Genomic DNA, 27,054 nt, shown 5'->3' with positions numbered 1-27,054 from the left:
GGTTGGAGGGGGATGGGCGAAATAGGTGAAGGGGATTAAAAGTACATTTATTGTGATGATTATTGAGTAATATATAGAATTTTTGAATCACTATATTGTACACCTGAAAACTAATATAACACTGCTTGTTAATTATTCAAGAATTAAAAATTTAAGAACCCATCTGTCTTGTTTGCTGGGCATGTGTGAGTGTGAAGAATCAAGAGTGCACACTCTGGCTTCAAAATATTATATAGAGAGCATGTCGGGTATGTGGGGAGGCAACTGAGTATATACAGTCGGCACCTTGGCTAGAGATCAAGCATAGAGACCAGGATTCGGGAGGCAGCTCTTCTCAGTGGTAATGAGATCATGAATGTATACACACTCACCCAGAGGGATGTGCAGAACAAAGTAACAAGAGTTCCCACAGCACCCCATTAGGAACATCACATTATGGAATTAGGCAGAGAAGGAAGGGTAGCCAGAGGATAAAAAAACATCCGTGTTCTGAGCAAGAGAAGCAATTTTATTGTAAAACAGTGTGATATTGGGTGCAATTATCATAGTGTATAAAGGTTACAGAGCAAGTTGTAAACTCTGCACATTTTTTAAAGCATGTCTTATAAATTGAGCATGCAAGGAAGAAGAAATACTTCAAATTAGTTGAATGGTTAAACCATCCAACTGACATTTCTTTTTCCGAACAGATCACTATATATGAAAGTCATATTTGGAATTCTATCTTCTTTATCTGCTTCCAAGATAGTTACTGAAATTGAATGCAAGGAAGACTTGTATTACGTAATCAGGGGCATGCTGTTACTTGATTTCTTTCTTGGTGGTTCCATGATTTCTAATGATGTTATGCATTTCTAGCTAGCATGGAATTATATAGCATTTCTAGCTGAAGGAATGCGGGATCCATTGATCAGTGGAGGAAGATGAAATTATATTTAAAATAATGCCCTCCAAAGCAACATTTTTTCTTGTAAGGCTGTTCATACTAAATTTTGATATTTAAGTGGCATCTGTTCACTTTTGAGAAGCTTGGTTCACTCATATGAAGTATGAAATGAAGTCTTATATTAAAGACTTTAGTGCGTTTTAATCTTGATCTATGAACTACATAATGCTATTTCATAATCACTTGATACTCTAGCATTTCTGAAGTACCCACTGGGTACTGGGTGCAGTAGAAAAAGAAGACCTATGATCTCTGACCTCTAGAAACTTGTCTTCTGCAACGAGGAGACTGAGCCTGAAGTGACAAATTATCATTAGTTTGTTTCAGACTATGGAAGAGTAACCAGAGCAGAGTGCTGTGTACTACAGAAGGCTTTTTAGAGGAGAGGCGAGTTTTGAAATGAATTTAGAAAAAAGTAGGAAAGGATGCTTATCTACATAATATTGTTAAGACCTAAACCATTGATTTTGTTTGTTCAATTTATTGTTGAAAGAAAATTCATCTTATTCCCCAACAAATCCATACCTAGTAGGATGTTACTGAAAATAAGCAAGGCACATCCTCAACTACTATCACCACTTGGGTAAAAGCATGGAAGAATCATTTAAAATCTTGCCAAGGATCTTTCCATTTATTCTGAATTACCTATCTGCTGGGAAACCATAGTCCCTAGTTGGTGAAAGAGATAAAATACTTCATTTTCATGTTCTCATTCTCTTATTCCTAGATGCCTGTGATGCTCCTCCGAGATACAGCTCTATGAAGCCAAATGTTACTAAACCCAATTATAATCCTGGGGACAGAGTATACTTCAAGTGTCGACCAGGATACAAGTTTATACCACTTTTTCGTTCCGTATTTTCCGTTTGTCAGCCTAATAACACATGGACACCTCTCAACGAGGCTTGTACAGGTAAGTGTACAAAACTTTTTTTTTAAATTATTCTAGAGATTTCACACATTGTAGGTTGCATACTGTACTAGTGCAGTGATTGTTTTCTCATGTGAATGTAGGTTTTAGATAGCAATGTAGTTTTTCAGGCTTTGAAAAATCTCCAGGGAATCTTTCTTGGCAATTGGTCACCTGGTTAAATGTGAAATTTAAGTTTGGCTTCATAATAGTTAAAGAAAGAAAATAACACTCTCATGAATTCAGAAGAACAATGTAGAATTTTGATTTTTAACTTACATGTTTTGAAATTGCTATGAAATATGCTAATTTAAACATTTAAGCATTTAAGCATTTTGAAATGTTTTGAAATCACTGTGAAACAATAAATTTATAAATTTTCTTTTAGAAAAATTATGTCAACATCCAGGAGAACCTGTAAATGGCCAGGTAGTTGGTGTAAATGGATCTTTTATCTTTGGTTCACAAGTTCACTATTCTTGTAATGAGGGGTAAGTTGTTCCTTAGAGGAAATAAGATAAATACTACTAATTCCATTTTTGTTTTGCTTCTCTTAAGCATTCCCATAAAGTTGATTTCTTTCGTTTTATGTGACAAGTTATACTTATAGCCTAACAAGTCTCAGGCTTTTTATGAAACTGAGAAGATGTGTAATTAGTAGAAAGAAATATAAATTGAAGAAAAGGAAAATTCTATAATATTTACTATAAACATATTGTAGGCATTAACGATGATGACTTCATTTTTGACAATAAAGTGCACCCTATTTAAAATGATAACTCTCAAAGTCGATGTTGGGCTTATAGAAATGGGAGGTCAAATTGCCAACTGTAGATATTCTTATATTGAGACAATTCTAAGGTGTTACCATGTCAAAATTCACGTGGTTAGCCTGGATCATTATGTTGATCAGGATTTGTTAGTTGGATTTTTGTGACTGCTACAAAGTTTAAGTATCTCAAAAAGAGATACTGAGCACTTAAGAATAACAGCCTTGGGGGGCGGAGCAAGATGGCAGAGGTGTAGGAGACCTGGACTTCGTCTGGTCTCAGGAATTCAGCTGGATAGGGATCAAACCATTCTGAACACCTACAAACTCAACAGGAGATGGAAGAAAAGAATAGCAACAAGTCTCTGAACAGAAAAGCGACCACTTTCTGGAAGGTAGGACGTGCGGAGAAGTGAATCCGAGGCGATATTCGGGAGGATAGATGGCGGGGGAGGGGGCCTCCGTCAGCCGCTTCTGGCAAGTGATAGAGCCCCGGAGCACAAAATCGGAACTTTTAGAAGTCGGCTCCGCTGAGGGATGTCGCTCCAGTGGCTAAGCAGGGGGTGGAACCCTCGCTGGACAGTGGGGTCTCAGGATCCTCGGGGTCACAGAAAGACCGGGGGTGCCTGAGTGCGGCAGAGCTCCCAGGTATCGGAGCCGGGAAGCCGGCTCCAGAGACGGAGGCAACGCGCGGGCTCTCAGCTCGGGGTTGTCATAAACCATGATCCGCGGCACAGTCGGGCCACTGGTCCTCCAGCAGGGACCCAACAAGCGGCAGATCCAGGGAGACTCCCCTTCCTCCCCTGGGAGGAGCGGCGGGGAGCGCACCGCAGGAATCTGCTGGGTTTGGAGACTCCACATGGGATCGTGCGCCAGAGATAGAAACGCTCGGTCACAGGCTGGGTGAGCACGGAGTGCGGCCGCAGAGCGGGGAGACGGGAGTGACTGACTGCTTTTCTCTGGGGGTGCACTGAGGAGCGGGGCCCCGAGTTCTCGGCTCCTCCGGGGCAGAGATTGGGAGACTGCCATTTTCACTCTCGTCCTCCAAAGCTGTACGGAAAGCTTGCAGGGAACAAAAGCTCCCGAGAGCAAACCCGAGCACATTACTCAGCCGGGACCTGGCAAGGGCGGGGCAATTCCGCCTCCGGCAAAGACATTCGGGAACCATGGCAACAGGCCCCTCCCCCAGAAGATCAGCGAGAACAGCCAGCCAAGATGATTAGCGATCAATGAGAACAGCAGAACTCCAGCGCTAGGGGAATAATGCACATAGAGTCCATGGCTTTTCCCCCATGATTCTTTAGTCTTTCAAAGTTAATATTTTTTTAACTGTCTTTTTTTTTTTGAATTTTTCTTTTTCCCTTTTTCAACCAACATCTTATCAATCCCTTTTTAAAAAAAATTTGTATTTTTCATTTTTAGAGTCATATTCTGTCCCTTCATAGTAGTTACCCTTATTTTTCACATATATATATAAGTTGTTCTTTCTTTAAAATTTTGAGATAGTTTCTTCTAACAGATCAAAATATACCCTAAATCTCTACTGTATGGTTTTGTTCTACTCTCCTGCCTGATCACATTCTCTCCCTTTTTTTTTCTTTTTTTTTTAAATCCTCTTCTTTCTTTTTTCAAACAACTTCTTATCAATTCCTTTTATAAAACTTTTTATAATTTTCATCTTTACATTGATATTCCATCCCTTCATCGTATCAGCGCTTATTTTTGTACATATATAATTTTTCTTTCTTTAAAATTTTGGGAGGCACTTTCTTCTAACAGACCAAAATACACCCAAAATCTGATGTGTGGCACTGATTTATGCACCGGCCTGATTATATTTGATCATATTCTGTTTTTTTTTTGTTTTGTTATGTTTTTGTTTGTTTTTATCTTTTTCTTTTTCTTTTTCTTTTTTCTTTCTTTCCCTTTCTTTTCCCCCGGCTTCAGGTCTTTTCTGATTTGTTTAGAGTATATTTTCTGGGGACGTTGTTACCCTGTTAGCATTTTGTTCTCTCATTAATCTATTCTCCTCTGGACAAAATGACAAGATGGAAAAAATCACCTCAACAAAAAGAACAAGAGGTAGTACCAACTGCCAGGGACCTACTCAATACGAACATTAGTATGATGTCGGATCTAGAGTTCAGAATCATGACTTTAAAGATACTAGCTGGGCTTGAAAAAAGCATGGAAGTTATTAGAGAAACCCTTTCTGGAGAAATAAAAGAACTAAAATCTAACCAAGTCGAAATCAAAAAGGCTATTAATGAGGTGCAATCAAAAATGGGGTGTCTAACTGCTAGGATAAATGAGGCAGAAGAGAGAATCGGTCATATAGAAGACCAAATGATGGAAATTAAAGAAGCTGAGAAAAAGAGAGATAAACAACTACTGGATCATGAGGGCAGAATTTGAGAGATAAGTGATACCATAAGATGAAACAACATTAGAATAATTGGGATCCCAGAAGATGAAGAAAGAGAGAGAGGGGCAGAAGGTATATTGGAGCAAATCATAGCAGAGAACTTCCCTAATTTGGGGAAGGAAACAGGCATCAAAATCCAGGAGACACAGAGAACCCCTCTCAAAATCAATAAAAATAGGTCAACACCCCGACATGTAATAGTAAAACTTACGAGTCTCAGAGACAAAGAGAAAATCCTGAAAGCAGCTCAGGAGAAGAGATATGTAACCTACAATGGTCGAAACATTAGATTGGCAACAGACCTATCCACAGAGACCTGGCAGGCCAGAAAGGACTGGCATGATATATATTCAGAGCACTAAATGAGAAAAATATGCAGCCAAGAATACTATATCCAGCTTGGCTGTCATTGAAAATTGAAGGAGAGATAAAAAGCTTCCAGGACAAACAAAAACTAAAGGAATTTGCAAACACAAAACCAGCCCTACAAGAAATATTGAAAGGGGTCCTCTAAGCAAAGAGAGAGCCTAAAAGCAACATAGACCAGAAAGGAACACAGACAATATACAGTAACAGTCACCTTACAGGCAATACAATGCCACTAAATTCATATCCTGAATAGTTCAATATTTACCCTGAATGTAAATGGGCTAAATGCCCCAGTCAAAAGACACAGGCTATGAGATTGGATTAAAAAACAAGACCCATTGATATGCTGTCTCGAGAGACTCATTTTAGACCCAAAGACACCCCCAGATTGAAAGTGAGGGGGTGGAAAACCATTTACCATGCTAATGGACACCAAAAGAAAGCTGGGGTGGCAATCCTTATATCAGACAAATTAGATTTTAAACCAAAGACTGTAATGAGAGATGAGGAAGGACACTATATCCTACTTAAAGGGTCTATCCAACAAGATCTAACAATTGTAAATATCTATGCCCCTAACATGGGAGCAGCCAATTATATAAGGCAATTAATAACAAAAGCAAAGAAACACATCGACAACAATACAATAATAGTGGGGAACTTTAACAGCCCCGTCACTGAAATGGACAGATCATCTAAGCAAAAGATCAGCAAGGAAATAAAGACTTTAAATGACACACTGGACCAAATGGACTTCACAGACATAATCAGAACATTCCATCCCAAAGCAATGGAATACACATTCTTCTCTGGTGCCCATGGAACATTCTCCAGAATCGATCACATCCTATGTCATAAATCAGGTCTCAACCGGTACCAAAAGATTGGGATCATTCTCTGCCTATTTTCAGACCACAATGCTTTGAAACTAGAACTCAATCATCAGAGGAATGTCGGAAAGAACTCAGATACATGGAGGCTAAAGAGCATCCTACTAAAGAATGAATGGGTCAACCAGGAAATTAAAGAAGAATTTTAAAAATTCATGGAAAGCAATGAAAATGAAAACACAACTGTTCACAATCTTTGGGATGCAGCAAAGGCAGTCCTAAGAGGAAAGTATAGAGCAATACAAGCCTCTCAAGAAACAAGAAAGGTCTCAAGTACACAGCCTAACCCTACACCTAAAGGAGCTGGAGAAAGAACAGCAAATAAAGCCTCAACGCAGCAGGAGAAGAGAAATTATAAAGATCAGAGCAGAAATCAATGAAATAGAAACCACAAGAACAGTAGAACAGATCAACGAAACTAGGAGCTGGTTCTTTGAAAGAATTAACAAGAATCTTAAACCCCTGGCCAGATTTATCAAAAAGAAAAGAGAAATGACTCAAATCAACAAAATCATGAATGAGAGAGATCATAACCAACACCAAAGAAATACAAACAATTATAAGGACATATTATGAGCAACTGTATGCCAGCAAATTAGATAACCTGGAAGAAATGGATGCATTCCTAGAGATGTATCCACTACCAAAACTGAACCAGGAAGAAATAGAAAACCTGAACAGACCTATAACCAGTAAGGAAATTGAAGCAGTCATCAAAAATCTCCCAACGAACAGAAGCCCAGGGCCAGATGGCTTCCCAGGGGAATTCTACCAAACATTTCAAGAAGAATTAATACCTCTTCCTCTGAAACTGTTCCAAAAAATAGAAATGGAAGGAAAACTTCCAAACTCGTTTTAGGAGGCCACCATTACCTTGATCCCCAAACCAGACAAAGACCCCATCAAAAAGGAGAATTACAGACCAATATCCTTGATGAACATGGATGCAAAAATTCTCACCAAAATACTAGCCAATAGGATCCAACAGTACATTAAAAGAATTATTCACCATGACCAAGTGGGATTTATCCCTGGGCTGCAAGGTTGGTTCATCATCCAGAAATCAATCAACGTGATACAATACATGAACAAAAAAAAGAACAAGAATCATATGATCCTCTCAATAGATACAGAAAAAGCATTTCACAAAGTACAGCACCCTTTCTTGATCAAAACTCTTCAGAGTATAGGGATAGAGGGTACATACCTCAATATCATAAAAGCCATCTATGAAAAACCTACAGCGAATATCATTCTCAATGGGGAAAAACTGAGAGCTTTCCCCCTAAGGTCAGGAATGTGGCCGGGATGCACACTATCACCGCTGCTATTCAACATAGTATTAGAAGTCCTAGCCACAGCAATTAGACAACAAAAAGAAATCAAAGGCATCCAAATCAGCAAAGAAGTCAAACTCTTACTCTTTGCAGATGATATGATACTTTATGTGGAAAATCCAAAAGACTCCACCCCTAAACTGCTAGAACTACAGGAATTCAGTAAAGTGGCAGGATATAAAATCAATGCACAAAATCAGTGACCTTCCTATCCACCAACAAGACAGAAGAAAGAGAAATTAAGGAGTCAATCCCATTTACAATTGCACCCAAAGCCATACGATACCTAGGAATAAATCTAACCAAAGAGGCAAAGGATCTGTACTCAGAAAACTATAAAATACTCATGAAAGAAATGGAGGAAGACACAAAGAAATGGAAAAACGTTCCATGCTCATGGATTGGAAGAACAAATATTGTGAAGATGTCAATGCTACCTAGCGCAATCTGCACATTCAATGCAATCCCCATCAAAATACCATCCATTTTTTTCAAAGAAATGGAACAAATAATCCTAAAATTTGTACGGAACAGAAAAGACCCCGCATAGCCAGAGGAATGTTGAAAAAGCAAAGCAAAGCTGGCGGCATCACAATTCCGGACTTCCAGCTCTATTACAAAGCTGTCATCATCAAGACAGTATGGTACTGGCACAAAAACAGACACGTAGATCAGTGGAACAGAATAGACAGCCCAGAAATGGACCCTCAACTCTATGGTCAACTCATCTTCGACAAAGCAGGAAAGAATGTCCAATGGAAAAAAGTCTCTTCAACAAATGGTGTTGGGAAAATTGGACAGCCACATGCAGAAGAATGAAACCGGACCATTTCCTTACACCACACACAAAAATAGACTCCAAATGGTTGAAAGACCTAAATATGAGATAGGAGTCCATCAACATCCTAGAGGAGAACACAGGCAGCAACCTCTTTGACCTCAGGCGCAGCAACTTCTTCCTAGAAACATCGCCAAAGGCAAGGGAAGCAAGGGCAAAAATGAACTATTGGGACTTCCTCAAGATAAGAAGCTTTTGCACAGCAAAAGAAACAGTCCACAAAACCAAAAGACAACCGACAGAATGGGAGAAGATAGTTGCAAATGACATATCAGATAAAGGGCCTATATCCAAAATCTATAAAGAACTTATCAAACTCAACACCCAAAGAACAAGGAATCCAATCAAGAAATGGGCAGAGGACATGAACAGACATTTTTCTAAAGAAGACATCCAAATGGCCAACAGACACATGAAAGAGTGCTCAACATCGCTCGGCATCAGGGAAATCCAAATCAAAACCTCAATGAGATACCACCTCACACCAGTCAGAATGGCTAAAATTAACAAGTCAGGAAACGACAGATGTTGGTGGGGATGCGGACAAAGGGGAACCCTCCTACATTGTTGGTGGGAATGCAAGCTGGTGCAACCACTCTGGAAAACACTATGGAGGTTCCTCAAAAAGGTGAAAATAGAGCTACTATACCATCCAGCAATTGCACTACTGGGTATTTACCCCAAAGATACAAATGTAGGGATCCGAAGGGGTACGTGCACCCCGATGTTTATAGCAGCAATGTCCACAATAGCCAAACTGTGGAAAGAGCCAAGATGTCCATTAACAGATGAATGGATAAAGAAGAGGTGGTATATATATACAATGGAATATTATGCAGCCATTAAAAGGAATGAGATCTTGCCATTTGCAATGACGAGGATTGAACTGGAGGGTGTTATGCTGAGCGAAATAAGTCAATCAGAGAAAGAAAGACATGTATCATGACCTCACTGATATGAGGAATTCTTAATCTCAGGAAAGAAACTGAGGGTTGCTGGAGTGGGGGGTGGGGTTGGAGGGGTGGGGTGGCTGGGTGAGACAATGGGGAGGGTATGTGCTATGGTGAGCGCTGTGAATTGTGCAAGACTGTTGAATCACAGATCTGTACCTCAGAAACAAATAATGCAATATATTTTAAGAAAAAAAAGAAGAAGAAGAGGAAGATAGCAGGAGGGGAAGAATGAAGGGGGCAAATTGGAAGGGGAGACAGACCATGAGAGACGATGGACTCTGAAAACAAACTGAGGGTTCTAGAGGGGAGGGGGATGGGAGGATGGGTTAGCCTAGTGATGGGTATTAAAGAGGGCACGTTCTTCATCAGCACTGGGTGTTATGCTCAAACAATGAATCATGGAACACTACATCAAACACTAATGATGTAATGTATGGTGATTAACATAACCATAAAAAAATTGAAAAAATAACAGCCTTTGTTCTATAGGGCTCTTTTAATAATATATATTGGGGATACTGGGCATTTATGAAAAATGTTCACCTAGAGGATAAATGGAATACAATATGGAAATGTATCTGATTTTTTTTTTTTTTTTTGAGAGAGAGAGCGCATGCATGTGAGTTGTGTGGGAGAGGGGGCAGAAAGAGAGGGAGAGAGAGAATCTTAAGCAGGCTCCACTCTCAGTGCAGATCTGGAAGCAGGGCTTGATTTCACAACCCTGAGATCATGACCTGAGCTCAAATCAAGAGTCAGACGCTGAGCAACTGAGCCACCCAGGTGCCCCGCATCTGATTTTTTAAATACTTACTTTATACCCTGCTACTTTGCTGAATTCATTTATTAATGCTACTAACACTTTTGTTCTGGTGGAATCTTTAGGGTTTTCTACAGATAAGATCACATCATCTTCAAACTGCTGATTTTACTTCTTCCTTTCCAGTTTGGATGTTTTGGATGTCTTTTATTTCTTTTTCTTGCCAAACTGCTGTGGCTAGAATTTCCAGTCCTGTGTTGAGTAGAACTGGTAAAAGCAGGCATCCTTGACTTGTTCCTCGTCTTAGAGGAAAAGCTTCCAGCTTTTCACCATTGAGTATGGTATTTTCTGTGGGTTTTTCATGAATGGCTTTTATTATCTTAAGATAGTTTCTTTGTCTTCCTAGTTCATTGAGTATATTTATCATGAAAGAGTGTTGAATTTTGTCAAATGCTTTTTCTGCATCACTTGAGATGATGATGTGGTTTTTGGCCATTCTGCTGATGTGGCATATGACATTGATTATTTTTCACGTTGAACCATCCTTGTATGCCAAGAATAAATCTCGCTTGTTCATGGTGTATAATATGCTGCAGAATTTTGTTGTTTAGTATTTTTTGATGATATTTGCATCATTGTTCATAAGAGATACTGGTCTTTAGCTTTATTTCCTTGTAGTGTGTTCGTCTGGTTTTGGTATCATGTTGATGCTGATCTCATAATGAATTTGGAAGACTTCCCTCTTGAATTTTTTGGAAAGGTTTGAGAAGAATAGGTATTAGTTCTTCTTTAAATATTTGGTAGAGGGGCGCCTGGGTGGCTCAGTCGTTAAGCGTCTGCCTTTGGCTCAGGTCATGGTCCCGGGGTCCTGGGATTGATCCCTGCATCAGGCTCCCTGCTTGGCGGGAAGCCTGCTTCTCCCTCTCCCACTCCCCCTGCTTGTGTTCCCTCTCTTGCTGTGTCTCTCTCTGTGAAATAAATAAATAAAAAATCTTAAAAGAAAATGTTTCGTAGAATTCACCCATGAAACCATCAGGTCTAGGGTTTTTCTTTATTGGGAGAATTTTGATTGCTGATTCAGTCTCCTTACTGGTTATAAGTCTATTCATATTTTCTCTTTCTTCATGGTTTAGTTTTGGTAGGCTTTGTCTTTCCAGGGATTTGTCTGTTTTATCTAGGTTATCCAATTTGCTGGTGTAAAATTGCTGAGTACTTTATTGTATTTTGTATTTCTGTAGAGTTGATAGTAATGTTCCCACTTAAATTTCTGATTTCAATGAATTGAGTCTTCTCTTTCTCTCTCTCTCTTTTTTTTTTTTTTGGTAGTTTATTTTATTTTTTTAAATTTTATTTTATTATGCTATGTTAGTCACCATACATTACATCATTAGTTTTTGATGTAGTGCTCCATGATTTATTGTTTGGGTGTAACACGTGGTGCTTTCTCTCTTCATGTGTCTAAAGGTTTGTGAATTCAACTTTTGATTTCATTGATTTTCTGTATTGTTTTTCTCCTCTATTTTATTTATCTCCTCTCTAATCTGTAGTACTTACTTCCTTCTGCTACCTTGGTTTAGTTTTTCTTTTCTTAGTACCCTTAGCTGTAATGTTTGGTTATTGATTTCAGACCTTTCATTTTTAAAAGTAAGCCTTTATGGTCATAAATCTCCACCTTAGCACTGCTTTCACTGCATCCCGTAAGTTTTGGTATGCTGTGTTTTCATCTTCATTCACCTGAAAGTATTTTCTAATTTCCCTTTGATTCTTTTTTGATCCATTGGTTGTTTCAATGTCTATTTTTCACAATTTTGAGAATTTTCTGGTTTTCCTTTTTTTTTAATTTTTTAATTTTTTATTTTATTTTATTTTTTTTTAAGATTTTTATTTATTTATTTGAGAGATAATGAGATAGAGAGCATGGGGGGGGAGGGTCAGAGGGAGAAGCAGACTCCCTGCTGAGCAGGGAGCCCGATGCGGGACTCGATCCCGGGACTCCAGGATCATGACCTGGGCCGAAGGCAGTCGCTCAACCAACTGAGCCACCCAGGCGCCCCTGGTTTTCCTTTTAATACTTGTTTCTAACTTCATCCCATTGTGGCCAGAGAAAATATTTTGTATGATATATATTTTTTTAAATCATTGATTAATTAATATTATTTTGTGGCCTAACATAATTATCTTATTAATTATTTATTATATAATTGTTATTAATAACATTAACTTATCTTATTGATTTGTGGCCTAGCATAGGGTCTGTCTTGGAAAGTGTCCCATATGCACGTGAGAGGAACATGTATTTTGTTGTTGTTGGGTAGAATGCTCTACATATGTCTGTGCCATCTCATTGGTTTATTGTATTGTTGAAGTGCTCTATTTCCTTATTTTCTTTCTAGTTGTTCTTTCCACTCTTGTGAGTTGGGTATTGAAGTCTCCAACTATTAGTATAGAAATACCTATTATGAGAAATGTGTAGTCCCTCTTTTAATCCTGTCAGTTTTTGCTCATATATATTTATGTCATGGCATTAGATATATAAATGTTTATAATTGTTATATTCTTTCCGTATTTAACCTTTACTAATATAATGTTCTTTGTTTCCTATAATCATTTTTTATTTAAAGTCTATTTTGTCTGAAATATAGCCACCCCTGCTCTATTTTGGTTACTGTTTGTAACCAAACTATTTCCATCCTTTCAATTTCAACTCATATGTGTCTTTGAAGCTTAAATGAGTCTCTGGTAGATATTGTATAGTTGGATGATGTGTTTGTATCCATTCTGCTGATCTCTGTCTTTTGCTTGGAGAGCTTAATCCATTTACATTTAAAGTAATTACTGACAAGGAGACACTTCTGAAATGTGCTATTTTTTTTCTATATTCCTTATAGCTTTTTGTGTCCCTCATTTCCTGTATTACTGTTTTATTTTGTCTGTAGTTGATTTTTGTAGTGAAATGTTTAAATTCCACTCTCATTTCCTTTTGTGCATATTCTATAGCTATTTTGTTTGTAGTTACCATGGGGACTACAATTAGCATCCTACAGTCCTAGCACTCCAGTTTGAACTTCAGTAAATTGCAGAAGCTGTTCATTTACAGCTTCAGCCCCACCCTTTTTGGTTATTGATGTCATAGTGATCTCTACACTAATAATTGTAATACTAGCTTCTACACTAATAATGTATTTTATTCTGAAAGATTACTGTCTTGGGGCGCCTGGGTGGCTCAGTTGTTAAGCATCTGCCTTCGGCTCGGGTCACGGTCCCAGGGTCCTGGGTTCGAGCCCCGCATCGGGCTCCCTGCTCCGCGGGAAGCCTGCTTCTCCCTCTCCCACTCCCCCTGCTTGTGATCCCTGTCTCGCTGTCTCTCTGTGTCAAATGAATAACTAAAATCTTTAAAAAATAAAAGAATAAAAGATTACTGTCTTAAATCACATAGAAGACAAAAATTTTATTTACAAACCATTGTTAAAATAATACTAGCTTTTATAATTGCCCAGGTATTTACCTTTAGTGAGATCTTCATTTATCCATACAGCTTCAGGTTACTTTCTAGTGTCCATTCATTTGACCTTGCAGACTTCCTTGGACATTTCTTGCAAGTGAGGTCTAATGGTCACAAACTCCTTCAGGTTTTTTTTTTTTTTTTAACTGGGGAAATCTTAATTTTCCCCTCACTTTTAAAGCACAGTTTTGCTGGAGAGGAATTTTGTTTGCCAGATTTTTTTTCTTTTAGCACTTGGAATATTCAGTCAGCCCCCTGTCTTCTGGCCTCCAAGTTCCAGATGTGAAATCTGCTGATAATCTTATTTAGGATCCCTTGTAAGTGATGATTCACTTCTGTCTTCCAGCTTTCACGATTCTTTCTTGGTCTTTTGGAAGTTTGATTATTATGTGTCTTAGTGTGGGTCTCTTTGAGTTCATCTTACTTGGAATTTTTGAGCATTTTAGATATTTATATTCACATCTTTCATCAAATTTGGAAAGTTTCCACCATTGTTTCTTCAAATATTCTCTGTGCCTTTTCGATCTTCTGAGAGTCTTACAGTGTATATCTTGGTCTGCTTATTGGTGTCCCAACAGTCCCTTTGATTGCGTACTTTTCTTCAGTCTTTTCTCTTTCTGCTCAGTAGTTTCCAGTTTGCCAGTTCTTTCTTCTGCATGCTCAAATCTGTATTTAATTCCCCCGGTCAAGCCCCACATCGGGCTCCCTGCTCAGCAGGGAGTCTCCTCCCTCTGCAGCTCTCCCCAGCTTGTGCTCTCTCTCTCAAATCAATAAATAAAATCTTAAAAAAAGAAAGAAAGGCAGGAGCCTATGCTTCTATGTATAGAAGTGAATGTGTAAGGTGATTGCTGGAGATAGCAAAGTGGCCAGACTGACAGATATGACAGATTTATTTAGACATCTTTGCTCTAGGCCAGTGTATATTTAAATGCAGAAACTCTTTATTTGGTTAAATTACAGATATGGTTATCATTCTCATTATATGTCATGTAAAGAACTTCTTCTGGGGCGCCTCGGTGGCTCAGTCGTTATGTGTCCGCCTTCAGCTCAGGTCATGATCCCGGGGTTCTGGGATCGAGCTCCGCATCAGGCTCCCTGCTCGGCGGGAAGCCTGCTTCTCCCTCTCCCACTCTCCCTGCTTGTGTTCCCTCTCTCGCTGTGTCTGTCTCTGTCAAATAAATAAAGTTTTTTTAAAAAAAAGAAGAACGGCAAACTACTGTAGCATAAAGAAACAACCATGTAAAAATTTTTTTTCATTATTATATGCATCTTGTTAACTGCTAGAGAATCCAGTAACTTTTTCTTTTCTCATTTAGTTTTCGGTTAATTGGAAAAAGAATTCTATATTGTGAACTTTCTAGTAATGACGAAAATACAGTGATTTGGAGTGATGATCCCCCACTATGTACAAGTAAGTGTATTCTTTCATTAGAATCTAGAGTACTAGTTCTTAAAATTTTGTTGTTGGGAACCCTGTATGCTTTAAAACTGGAAATCCCAAAGCACTTTTCTTTATGTGGGTTATGTCTATTGGTAGTCATTATATTGGAATTAAAACAGAGAAATTTTTTAAATAAATATTTATTAATTCACTTTTAAGAACTGTAAGCTCAATGCATGTTAATATATGCCACATTTTTTTATATAAAAAAGCAGAATTTTCCAAAGGAAAGAATAGTGGCATTGTTTCACAATTTGGCAAATCTCTTCAAAATCTGGCTTAAAGGAAGATGTCTGGATTCAGTCTGTTGTGTTATCACAATTTGGAGTATCTGGATAATTTCACCGTAGACTCATTAGGATGAACGTGAAAACAGACAGTAGTATCTTGATACTATAAACTACCGATTTAGTGATTGGATATACAGTTGACCCTTCCAACAACACAAATTTTAACTGTTTGGGTCCACTTATTTGTGGTTTTTTAGCTGTATGGTACTATAAATGTATTTTCTCTTCCTTGTGATTTTCTTAATAACACGTTTTTTCTCTAGTGTATTTTATTGTAAGAATATAGCATATAATACATATACAGAATATATGTTAATCATCTGTTTAAGTTCTTGGTAAGGCTTCTAGTCAATAGTAAGCCATTAGTAGTTAAGTTTTGGGGGAGTCAAAAGATATATGGGAAGTTTCAACTGTGCAGAGGATTAGTTCTCCTAACCCCTTTGTTGTTCAAGTGTCAAGTATATTTATAAATTATAATGCATTTCTCAGCACTGAGTTTTATTTTTAATCACAAGCATATTTTCTCACTAAATTGTCAGCATCTCTCACAGTGAGAACTTAAAATGCCTTTCCAGATAAATATAGGTATTTTATATAGGTATCTTACATAGGTATTTAAGAAAATGAGTTTTACTAAAGCTCACGTCTACATTACTGGTTTGAATTTGGGATAATATATTTTCTCACAGAAACTTTTTTCTAAATGGATGTTGGAGTTACAGCTAGCTTGTGGAAATCATGTATCAGTGAATTTATTCAAGGCAGTTCATAGGACTTCACTAATGCTATCCTAATCTTTTCCTTTCCTTTTGCTTTCGTGTCCTTTTTTTTTTTTTTTCCCACTTTTTAAGAGATAATGTGTCCGTCACCTGGAAAAATACCAAATGGAAAACATACCGGTAGTGAGAAGGATGAATTTGAATATAATGAAGGGGTAACTTACAGTTGTGATCCTTCAAGTGGACCAGACGAATATTCACTTATTGGAGAGAGGAGGCTTATTTGTTCTGGTGATGGTGTATGGAGTAGTGACCCTCCTCAGTGTAAAGGTAATATTTCATTTCTTTCCTTCTTCGTTTGTAAATATTTTGGAAACACTTGGTAAATACTTACCTACAAGTAAACAAAACAGCCACATGTGCTTGCTCCTCCCATTAAATTGGTTTCTAATTTAATTTTCTTAAAGATTTATTTATTTGTTTGGGAGAGAGACAATCTCTAGCAGACTCCCCACTGAGCAGGGAACCCGATGCAGGGTTCAATCTCACCACCCATGAGATCACAACCTGAGCCAAAATCAAGAGTCAGATGCTTAACCAACTGAGCCACACAGGTGCCCCTAATTTAGTTTAATATAGGTCCAAGTGACTCAAAAGTAGTTCTATTTATAGAACTCCCCAGCCCTTACGCTACCTGTTCTTGGCATTCTAATTAATACACTGTGAACTCCTGTGTGTATGCATGAGTTAGGATTTTTTTCTTTGGAAACATCAAGACTCAGCATACACTGGCTTCAAAATAAGTTTTATCATATATTACAAGAAGTCTGAGAGTTCAAGCTACAGGCACTGGTAGAGCAAATTGTGAAAGACTAACCCTCTCACAAATAAGAATGGTAAACTCTGGACAAAACATTTTAAAAATAATGTGTAAGGCTCTAGAGAGTGGCCAAAAGCAGGGAGACTCTGGAGGGAATTTGACTCTTGGAAGAAAGGACCACTGAATGACAGCAAACTATATATTCAGGTACACATGGAACATTCTCTAATACCATATTCTACACAATATGATAGTTTAAAATTTTTTTAAAAATTGAAATCATGCAGAGTATAATACCAGATCACAATGAAATGAATGTAGAAAGCAAAGAGATTTATAAAAGCCCCAAATATTTGAAAATTATGCAAGATACTTCAATCCATGAGTCAAAGGAGAAGTCACAAGGAAAATTAGAAAGTGTTTTGAATTGAATAAAAATGAAAAATACAACATATCAAAATATCACTATTTGTGGGACACAGCAGAAGCATTGCTTACAAAGATATTTACAGCCTGAAATCCTTCTATTAGAAAAAGAGAAAAGTCTCAAACCCATGATCCAAGCTTCCACCTTAAGAAACTAAAAGAGAAGAAATTAAACTCAATACCTGGGAACAGAAGGAAACAGTAAAGGTAGAAATGAATGAAATTCAAAAGAGAAAAAATTGGAGAGAACCAGTGAAACCAACCTGTGGTTCTTGGAAAAGATCAATAAAATGAATAAACCTCCTTAGCCAGACTGACAAGAAAAAAGAAAATACAAATTGCCAATATTAAGAATGAAAAAGAGGACATCACTAACAGATCTTGCAGACATTTAAAAGATAATAAGGGAACAACTTTATGCCTATAAATTTGACAACTTAAACCTCACAAAGAGAAGTGTTTAGGTCCTATGGCCTCATTGGGGAATTCTACCAAGTATGAAGGAATGAATAATAACAGCTCTGCACAAACTTTTCAAGAAAATACAAGAGAGGGAATACTTCTCAGCTCATTTTGTGAGGACAGCATTACCCCGATATTTAAACCAAACAAAAACATTGCAAAAAAATTACAAACAATATCCATAATGAATGTGGAACCAAAACTTCTTAACAGAATGTTAACAAATCAAATCCTCTCATATATAAAAATAAAAATACACCAGGGCGCCTGGGTGGCTCAGTCATTGGGCATCTGCCTTCGGCTCAGGTCATGGTCCCATGGTCCTGGGATCGAGTCCCACATCGGGCTCCCTGCTCGGCGGGAAGCCTGCTTCTCCTCCCCCTCCAACTCCCCCTGCTTATGTTCCCTCTCTCTCTGTGTCTCTCTCTGTCAATAAATAAAATCTTTAAAAAAAGCAAAAGAATACACCATAATCAGGTAAGATTTATTCCATGAATGCAGCAAGCTTGATTCAAATTCAAAAATTTGTCAGTATAATTTATCATATCAAGATCCTATATAAAAGGAAAAAAAAAACGCACATCATATCTTAATAGATGTTAAGAAAAAAAAGCACTTGACAAGTCATCATCTTTTCATGATAACATTTCTCAGCAAACTAGGAATCAAACAAAACTATCTGAACCTGATAAAAATGCCATAGCTAGCATTATATTTAATGATGAAAGACTAATTTATTTCCCCCTAGGGTAGGAACAAGTCTGCTGTCACCACTATATTCAGCATTGTATTGTATTCAACATTCAGCAAGAGATAGAAATAGGAACACACTGGAAAGGAAGAAATAAAATATACTGTACTCACTCATGAGATGATTAGGTAGAAGATTTGAAAGACTAAAGTTTTAGCAAGGTTGCAAGACACAAGATCAATGTACAGAAATCAACTGTATGTCTACATACTGGCAATAAACCATTAGAAACAAAATGTTGAAATACCATTTGCAACTTCACACTTGTATAAATACTTGTGTATAAATTGAACAAGCATGCAGGATTTGAATGGCTAAAAACAGCTGAACACTTACTAAAAGAAGATCTTAATAAATAGAAATTCAGTCACATGAATTAGAACGCTCAGTATAATAAAGGTCAGTTCTCCGTAACCGATCTATAAGTTCACAATCCCAACAAAAATCCCAGCAGAATTTTTTATATAAATTGACAAGCTGAATCTAAAATTAATATGAAAAGACAAACGAAGCAAAATACTCAAAGCATTTTTGAAAAAAATCAGAAGTCTCATTCTTCCTGGCTTAAGGACTTAATTGTAAAACATAATATAAAGCATTTAATCAAGAGAGGGTGGTATTGTTGAAAGGGTAGCCTTAAAGAGCAATGGAATAGAATAAAGAGTCCAGAAATAAATCCTTCCAGATGTGTCTAGTTGATCTTATCACAGTTTACAAACAATTCAGTGGAAAAATGATAAAAGTACATGCATATTCAAAAATACCAAGAAGAATCATTAATTCATGTTAGTACACTATAAAAATGTTTACTCAAAATGGATAATAGGCTTAAATATAAAACCTAAAACTATAGAAGTTTTATTAGAAAACAGAAAATGTTTGTGACCTAGCCAGAGATTTAAATAGAACCGTAAAAACATGATCCTTTAAAGAAGAAAAAAATTAATGAAATAGACTTTTTAAAAGTTCAGTATGTCTGCTCTCACAAGACACTGTTAACAGAATTTTTTTTTTTTTTTAAGATTTTATTTATTTATTTGACAGAGTGAGAGAGGGAACACAAGCAGGGGGAGTGGGAGAGGGAGAAGCAGGCTTCCCGCTAAGCAGGGAGCCCAATGCAGGGCTTGATCCCAGGACCCCGGGATCATGACCTTAGCCGAAGGCAGATGCTTAACGGCTGAGCCACCCAGGAGCCCCGAAATGTAATTTAAACCACAATGAGATACCACTAGATATCTGTTTAGAATGGCTGAAATTAAAAAATTAAAACTACAACTAAAAGCTAAAAATACCCTATACTGGTAAAGATACGGAGCAATTGCAATTTTCATATACTTTTTATAAGAATCTAACCTGTTTGGAACACAGTTTGGTGATTTCTTATAAAGTTAAGCATATCCTTATCATATAGCTCATCAATCCAAGTAAAATGAAAACATGCTTGCATAGAAACCTGTATGAGAATATTCAGCTGCCTTAGTTATAATCACCCCAGACTGGAAACAACCCACTTGTCCTTCAACTGGTGAAATGGATTAAAAAAAACACTGGTACATCCATACAGTGGAATACTACTCAACGATAAAAAGGAGTGAGCTCTAATCCATGCAGCAACAGGAATGAATCTCAAAGGCATTATGCTAAGTGAAATAAGCCATACTCAGTGGCAGTGATCCCATTATGACATTCTGGAAAAGCAGCTGTATAGAGATAGAAAACAGATCGGTGTTGGGCTGGTTGGTGAAGGTGGTTGTGGGGGTGGGTAGGGTTGATTCCAGAGTGGCATGAGGACATGTTGGGGGGTAATGGAACTTGTCTGGGTCTTTATTGTGGTAATTTCATGATTATTTGCATTCGTCAGACCTAATACAGCTGGATACTGGAAAGGGTGACGTTTACTGTATGTGAGCTGTGTCTAGCCAACATAAAGAAGCCATTGCCGGTAACAGCAGCTTAGCACAACAGTGCGAAAGTCAGGGAACCTCAAGTCAGGAGAATGTGATTTGAAAAGAAATATTAAAGAGAGAGAGAGAGACTTATAGACCTGTGGAAGAGTAGCAAGAAGTCAAGCACACATGCTGTTGGAGCGTCAGAAAGAGAGGAGAAAGAACAGGATAGACAATGATTTGAATAAATATTGGCCAAATATTAACCACATTTGTCCCAAAACAGTAACGTCACAGAACCAAGAAAGTCCGTGACCCCAGCAGGATAAATACACTGTTTTCATTTACCAAGGAACCCCCACTAAACTAAACGCATCAGGGTGAAACTACTGAAAACAAAAGGTGTGCGAGGAGAAGCAGTCGGGGAGAGGGGAGAATAAACGCACGTCGAACTGTCCCCCTCGCCCCCGCCCCAGTGTGAGTGACAGCTGACTTGTCCTGAGCAACGGTGGAGACTGGAAGACAGCATCTGCTAGTGTGCTGGAAACACTTAATCTAGAATTCTCCGTCAAGGAGAACTCTTTCAAAACTGAAGATGAGGAAATGAAACATTTGGAGATAAACCCAGGCCAAGAGAATCACGGGCCGACCTGCACTATAGGAATTGCTATGGAAGTTCCTCAGGCTGCAGGAGAGTCAGAATCCCTGGGAGCAGGGGAAGAACAGTCTTCTGGTTGAAAAGGCTGTCCACTCTCTGGCCCTTATCTCTTGCTCAGATTTAATGTCCTAAGATGTTCTCTTGTACTCACTGCCCAGCCCTGTGGTTTTTGTCTTTGTTTCCAAATCCTCCCAAGCCTATTAATTGATTCTGAAATCAGTCTATCTGGTCACGAGCAGTAGTTTACCTCTTAAGAGGTAGAGTGGAATGGGAAATAGCAGAGCCCGCTGGTATGAGGCTAACTTGTGTTTCAGGCCTGTGTGCTCATATACTGGTTGACAGGGTAAAATGTGTTGTTTGAGCTCTGGGTTGCAGGCCAAGATGTTTGGAAAACACTGCCCTAACTCCATTGGCCTTTGCATTTCTTGAACATCCCGGTTTGTGTATGTTGTTGCTACCTGAGCGCTTCCTTTTTGCCTATCTTTGCATGGCTACCTGCTTTTCAACTTGCAAATTTGAGCTCAAGTATTGCCTGCTCAGGAGGGTTTTTCCCACCTTTCTAGAAAAGCAGGGTATGCAGTCAGTGTCAACATGACCTTCCAAAAGTCCCTAGAGCAAAGGAGGATCAAAACTTGCTCTTGAACTTACCCCAGATTTGTATGTGGCAGTCAGGCCTTTCTCAAACCTTGTCAGGAACGGGAAAAAATGTAGGAAGGCCAATAAATTATAATGCTAGTCTTTTCTAGATGGAAAAAAGTTACTCGATTTCTCTAAATCTGTTTCCCTGGGGTTAAAATGTACATACGTACGCAGTTTCTTGGGTGTCTTTTTTTTTCTTTCTTTCTTTTATTTGATACCTTGCCTTTCATTCCTTGTATGTTTCTTCCCGCTGGGAATTATTAGCTGGTATATTTTTTCTGCTCCCATGTTAGAGCAGCTCTCCATTAATTCTGGACTTTCTCCACTTTTCAGTGGTCAAGTGTGATCATCCTGTAATTGAACATGGAAGACTGGTATCAGGAATCAGAGACAAATATTCCTACCAAGCAGTGGTTCTATTTGAATGCCTCCCAGGCTTCTCTCTTAATGGCAGCAACCCGGTGTTCTGTGGTGGGAGAAGTACTTGGGAGCCTGCGATGCCCGAGTGTATCAGAGGTACAAACGTCTTTCCATCTTTTTGGGTGAGCTTTTATGTCTTCTTCCATATCATTCAGGATCAGTGATGCTGAATCATTGAGAAGAGGGAATTTTACTACTTAACTCTGTCTTGTATTTATTTCCATGATGGAGGCATGAGATAATACCTGTGTTGTGATTTTGTAAGTTTTCATAGGGTCTTAACAGGGCATGTATATCACACAGGTGTATGAATTTCTCTTTCGTAGTATTTGTAAGAATGCATAGCGACCACTTTTAGAATAGATTGAAGCGTGAGAATTTTTACGTGAATAAGTGAAGAATGAAAGGCATAAATCATATAAAAGAGAGCAGTAATTCCCAGGTAGTTGATCCTACATTATTTGGTTTTTCAGTATCGGTTTCTCCCAATGTAAAACCTCCAATTTTGAGTCATCCAGATTAGTACTTTCCTGCTTATATTTAACAAAAATCCTTTACAGTTGTTTTACACTCATTCATCATTTTTAGTAATGAAAGAATGAAGGACATGTTTATAGCCATTTTAGTTGTTATGTATAGTTATTCTAAAATTATTTGGCATAGTCCGCAGATATAAAGACGTGTGTAAATTGGGCAAGTTACACAAAGTGTAAGTGGGATGCATTTAGCACTTAGCACAGTGCCTGGCATATAGGAAGCTCCTAAAGGTAGCGCATATGACTTATTGCATCATTCAAATTATCATTAGTAAAGAGGAAGGTCTGTGGCTTCTATTTTTTAACATGTCATTGACTTTGCTGTTTATTCCTTTTAAAGGTGATCTGTTGGCTCCTTTAGGGTATCTTCCTGGTCCAGGACTATGTCTCAATTGCAGGACTGCAACCGGTTTAGTGTTTTTTGTTTTTGTTTTTATGTAGCACAATTTAAACTGGGAAATTTCTGCTATCTCCAGTAAAAGACCTGAATGTCTTCCCTCACCCCCACCCCTTGCCACTTCATATATTGGGCATTTATTTTTATTTGGCAATTGTACCTAAATTTCATAGCAACCAAAAGACAGGAAAAATCCTTATTCATTGAGATGAAACGGAGGATCTCTTGCAGGGACTGTTTGTCAGCTACTCTACTTAAGACTTGAAAGCTGATTTTGTTATAACGGAAGGCAGTATCTTCCTGATTTCAGTGCTGCTATCTCTGGTCTCTCTGCCTCAGAAAGGAAGAGACAACAGGAGTATGGGAGGAGCATATGAGGTCAGCATATGATGCTGACCTCATCAGGGTCCTAGTTGGGCTCTGCTTACTCAAGTAACCTTATTTCTGTGGACTTTACTGTTTCACGAAGGTGTTGAACTCAAACAGATCAGGAATACTGGCTTTTAATTTGTTTGTGTATCTCCTATGGCCATATTATTTTAAAGGATTTGGGGAAATTAAGCATATTAACATGGTAATGAGAATACTTCTTTTTATAATTCCTGTAAACCTAGTATCTGATAGCCTCCTTGTGTACTTTAGTTGAGTGCTGTGAGGTTTGGAGGGAAAGAAATGGTTTTTGGGTGGACTGATATATTAAGCTTGCATATGAAATTCATACTCCTTGACTCATCCATGTTTACTCACATGGTCCTGGTGGCTATATGCCTGTGCTGTACTATGTGTGTTGATATGCTCTTTTGAAGGACTTGAACCATAAACATTTCATAAAGGATTTATAAAACACTGATAGAGTTTAGTTTTGGTTTTAAGATTTTATTTACTTATTTGAGAGAGAGAGAGAAATCACAAGCGGGGCGAGGGCAGAGAGAAAGGGAGAAGAAGCAGGCTCCCCGCTGAGCAAGGAGCCTGATGTGGGCAAGATCCCAGGACCCTGAGATCATGTCCTGAGCCAAAGGCAGACGCTTAACGGACTGAGCCACCCAGGCGGCCTTAGAGTTTAGTTTTTGAAAGAATTGTGAGAAGAAGCTTATGAAGAGAAGAAACTACAGTGGTCTTTTTTAAAAAATAAAAATCAAAACTCTCCATGGGATTGTCAGTCATTTTTTTTATCATCGGTTAGAGAAAGACTGTATCAAAAGGATCAGCAACATATAATGGTGTTAAGGCAGATCTAAATGTGCAAATATTTTTTAAAGGGCCCAAGAAATACTAGGCAGAAAAGAAAAAGATATAACTTTTTATGTAGTGTGATACTACTTGGATGATATATTTTTTTTAAGATATGTATGTTTACTCTGAACACATTATTTTTATGATTTACTATCAGTTAACTTCTAGGATTTCCATATAAAATACAAAGTTGTAGTGAACATTCTTATATATACATGCTTATATACTTGTGCAAATACATATTAGGTTAAATTCCCACAAGTAGAATTGCAAAGTTTGGAAAGCATGTGTATTTTTCATTTTAAGAAATAATGAATCTTTTTAAAAAATAAAAAAATCAACATTAAATCCATAATTTTATATTGATAAGGCTGGTGAATTGAATCAAATTTATTTTTTCCAGGTTTCAAGCCTACTCATCCAACCAAACCTCCAGTTTTAAAGTATCCAGGCACAGTAATTCTTTCTCTTGCTTATATTGTTAACAACTTCATAAGGTGATGAGTACAAAGTTATGTCTTATTCTAATTTGCATTTCTTTAATTATCAATGAAGCTGAACTTTTTTTTGGTCTACATTGATTTATGAATACCCTTTGCTCATTTTTTAAAATTAGTTTTCTAAAATATTTTTCTTGTTGATTTGTGAGAGCTCATTATAAGTTAAAGCCCTTTTAATATGAAGTGAACGTTTTTTCAGGGGTTTTTTGGCCTTATTTTCACTAGTCTGTTTTCTTTTAAGGTTTTTTATTGTATGCTATTAATTATAGATTGCTTTTTTTTAAGATTTTATCTATTTATTTGAGGGGGGGAGAGAGTGCATGAGGAGGGGGTGGGGCAGAGGGAGAGGGAGAAGCAGGGAGCTTAGCAGGGAGCCTGACTCTATCCCAGGACCCCGGGATCATGACCTCAGCCAAAGGCAGACACTTAACTGAGCCATCCAGGTGCCCCTAGATTGCTTTTTATAACTTTTTGTTGCATGAGTGGTATATGAATATATTTTTGTAAATTTTCAAACATTATGAAAGTCTATGAGTAAAGAATTATCCTTCTTTTTCTCTAGTCTACTACCTGAATTAATCACTGTTAATAGTTTAGGCTATTTCATTTCTGTACATCAGCACCCTTAGATGTGTAGTTATACATATAGCTGGATATTTTTTCTTTTATGTTAAACAAAATTGACATCATATTGTATATATTTTTTTGAAACTTGCACTTTTTCCATTTAATGTTTTATATTGGGGTTATATTTAGATTTACTGCCATTCTTTTCAATGATGACTTTGCAATATGTACTGTATTTATTTATTTCACTATTCTGTTAGTGGTCTTCTACATGTGTAGAAATTTTACATCAATAGGTAGATGGATTAATAGATGTAACGATCTTTTCCCTAATGGCTATGTGTGTTGTGTCTTTCTTATAAAAGCTTTAGGTCTTCCTCATGCTACAACTTTATAAACATTTTAATCATGAGTTCTGATTGCAGTCTTTGTATTGAAATCATTAATGCATCTGCAAATCATTATGGTGTATGGAGTGAGATCGAGTTTCTTTCCACCTCACCCACACCTATCCAGTGGCAAAGTGCAACATTTGTTGACTAAGTTGTTCTTTCTCCAACTGTTTTCAAGTGCCAATTGTTTTGTCATTAAATTCATAGGTGTTCTAGTCATCTTTGTTTCCTTGAACTCTGACCATTCTCCTGACAGTACTGAATCATTTTTTTCCACTCTAATACTATGATTTGTTTTAATATCTGGCAGACTACTTCCTTTTCAGAAATGTTCAGACTGTTCTGTTAATTTTTCTAGGTAAACTTTTATTATATTTTATTACTATTTTAACCATTTTAAGTGTACACTTCACTTGGCATTATTGTATCCACATTGGTTGTAACCATCACTACTATCAACTTTTTCATAGTCTCAAATTGAAACATTATACTCATTAAACAATAACTCTCAATTCCTCCCCCCCAGCCGTGGTAAACATTCTGTTTTCTGTCTTTATGCATTTGACTAGTCTAGGTACTTCATAGAAATGGAATTATTTCTGCCTCATTTCACTTAGCATAATGTTTTCAAGGTTCGTCCACCTTGTAGCATGTATCAGAACTTTATTCCTTTTTATGGCTGAATAATATTACATTGCCTTTTATATTTTGTTTATTCATTCATCTGTTGATAGACATTTGGGTTGTTTCCATATTTTGGCTACTCTAGTAATATTTCTCTGAATATTGGCTTTCAAGTGTTTGATTCCTGTTCTCAGTAGTAAACTTGAAAATTGAAAATTTTCAATTTTGAGTCCCTGTTAGCAGTTTTGGGGTGCTGTATACCTAGGGGTAGAATTGCTGGTTATATGATAATTCGATGTTTACATTTTTGAGGAACAACCATACTGTCTTCCGCAGTGGATGTACATTTTACATTCCCACCAGCAATGCACAAGAGTTCCAATTTCTTCACCTCTGCCAACGCATATTATTTTCTGCTTTTTGATAATAACCATCATAATGTATGTTAGGTAATATATGAGGTAGAATCTCATTGTGGTTTTTATTTGCATTTCCCTAACAATTAGTAATGTGTTGCACAACTTTTCCTGTGCTTATTGACCACCTGTATATCTTTTTTGGAGAAATGTCTATTCAAGTCCTTTGTCCATTTTTGAT

General features: G+C 37.5%; 1 protein-coding gene across 1 annotated transcript in view; it reads left to right on the top strand.

Annotated features, from left to right (window-relative positions):
• The first annotated feature begins 241 nt into the window (after positions 1-241).
• The window catches only part of CD46 (CD46 molecule), a 29,905-nt gene continuing 3,092 nt past the window's right edge, over positions 242-27,054 (top strand). The window contains exons 1-6 of the mRNA XM_044916090.1: positions 242-248; positions 1,674-1,859; positions 2,245-2,347; positions 15,013-15,107; positions 16,279-16,476; positions 22,122-22,304. Of these exons, the coding sequence (XP_044772025.1) occupies positions 242-248; positions 1,674-1,859; positions 2,245-2,347; positions 15,013-15,107; positions 16,279-16,476; positions 22,122-22,304 (772 nt within the window). The remainder of the gene's footprint in view (positions 249-1,673; positions 1,860-2,244; positions 2,348-15,012; positions 15,108-16,278; positions 16,477-22,121; positions 22,305-27,054) is intronic.

Source organism: Neomonachus schauinslandi, chromosome 6 (genome assembly GCF_002201575.2).
Source record: "Neomonachus schauinslandi chromosome 6, ASM220157v2, whole genome shotgun sequence".
In the NCBI taxonomy this organism is placed as follows: domain Eukaryota; kingdom Metazoa; phylum Chordata; class Mammalia; order Carnivora; family Phocidae; genus Neomonachus; species Neomonachus schauinslandi.
Note: the sequence above shows the minus strand (reverse complement) of the source record. Positions and strands in the feature narration are given on the sequence as shown.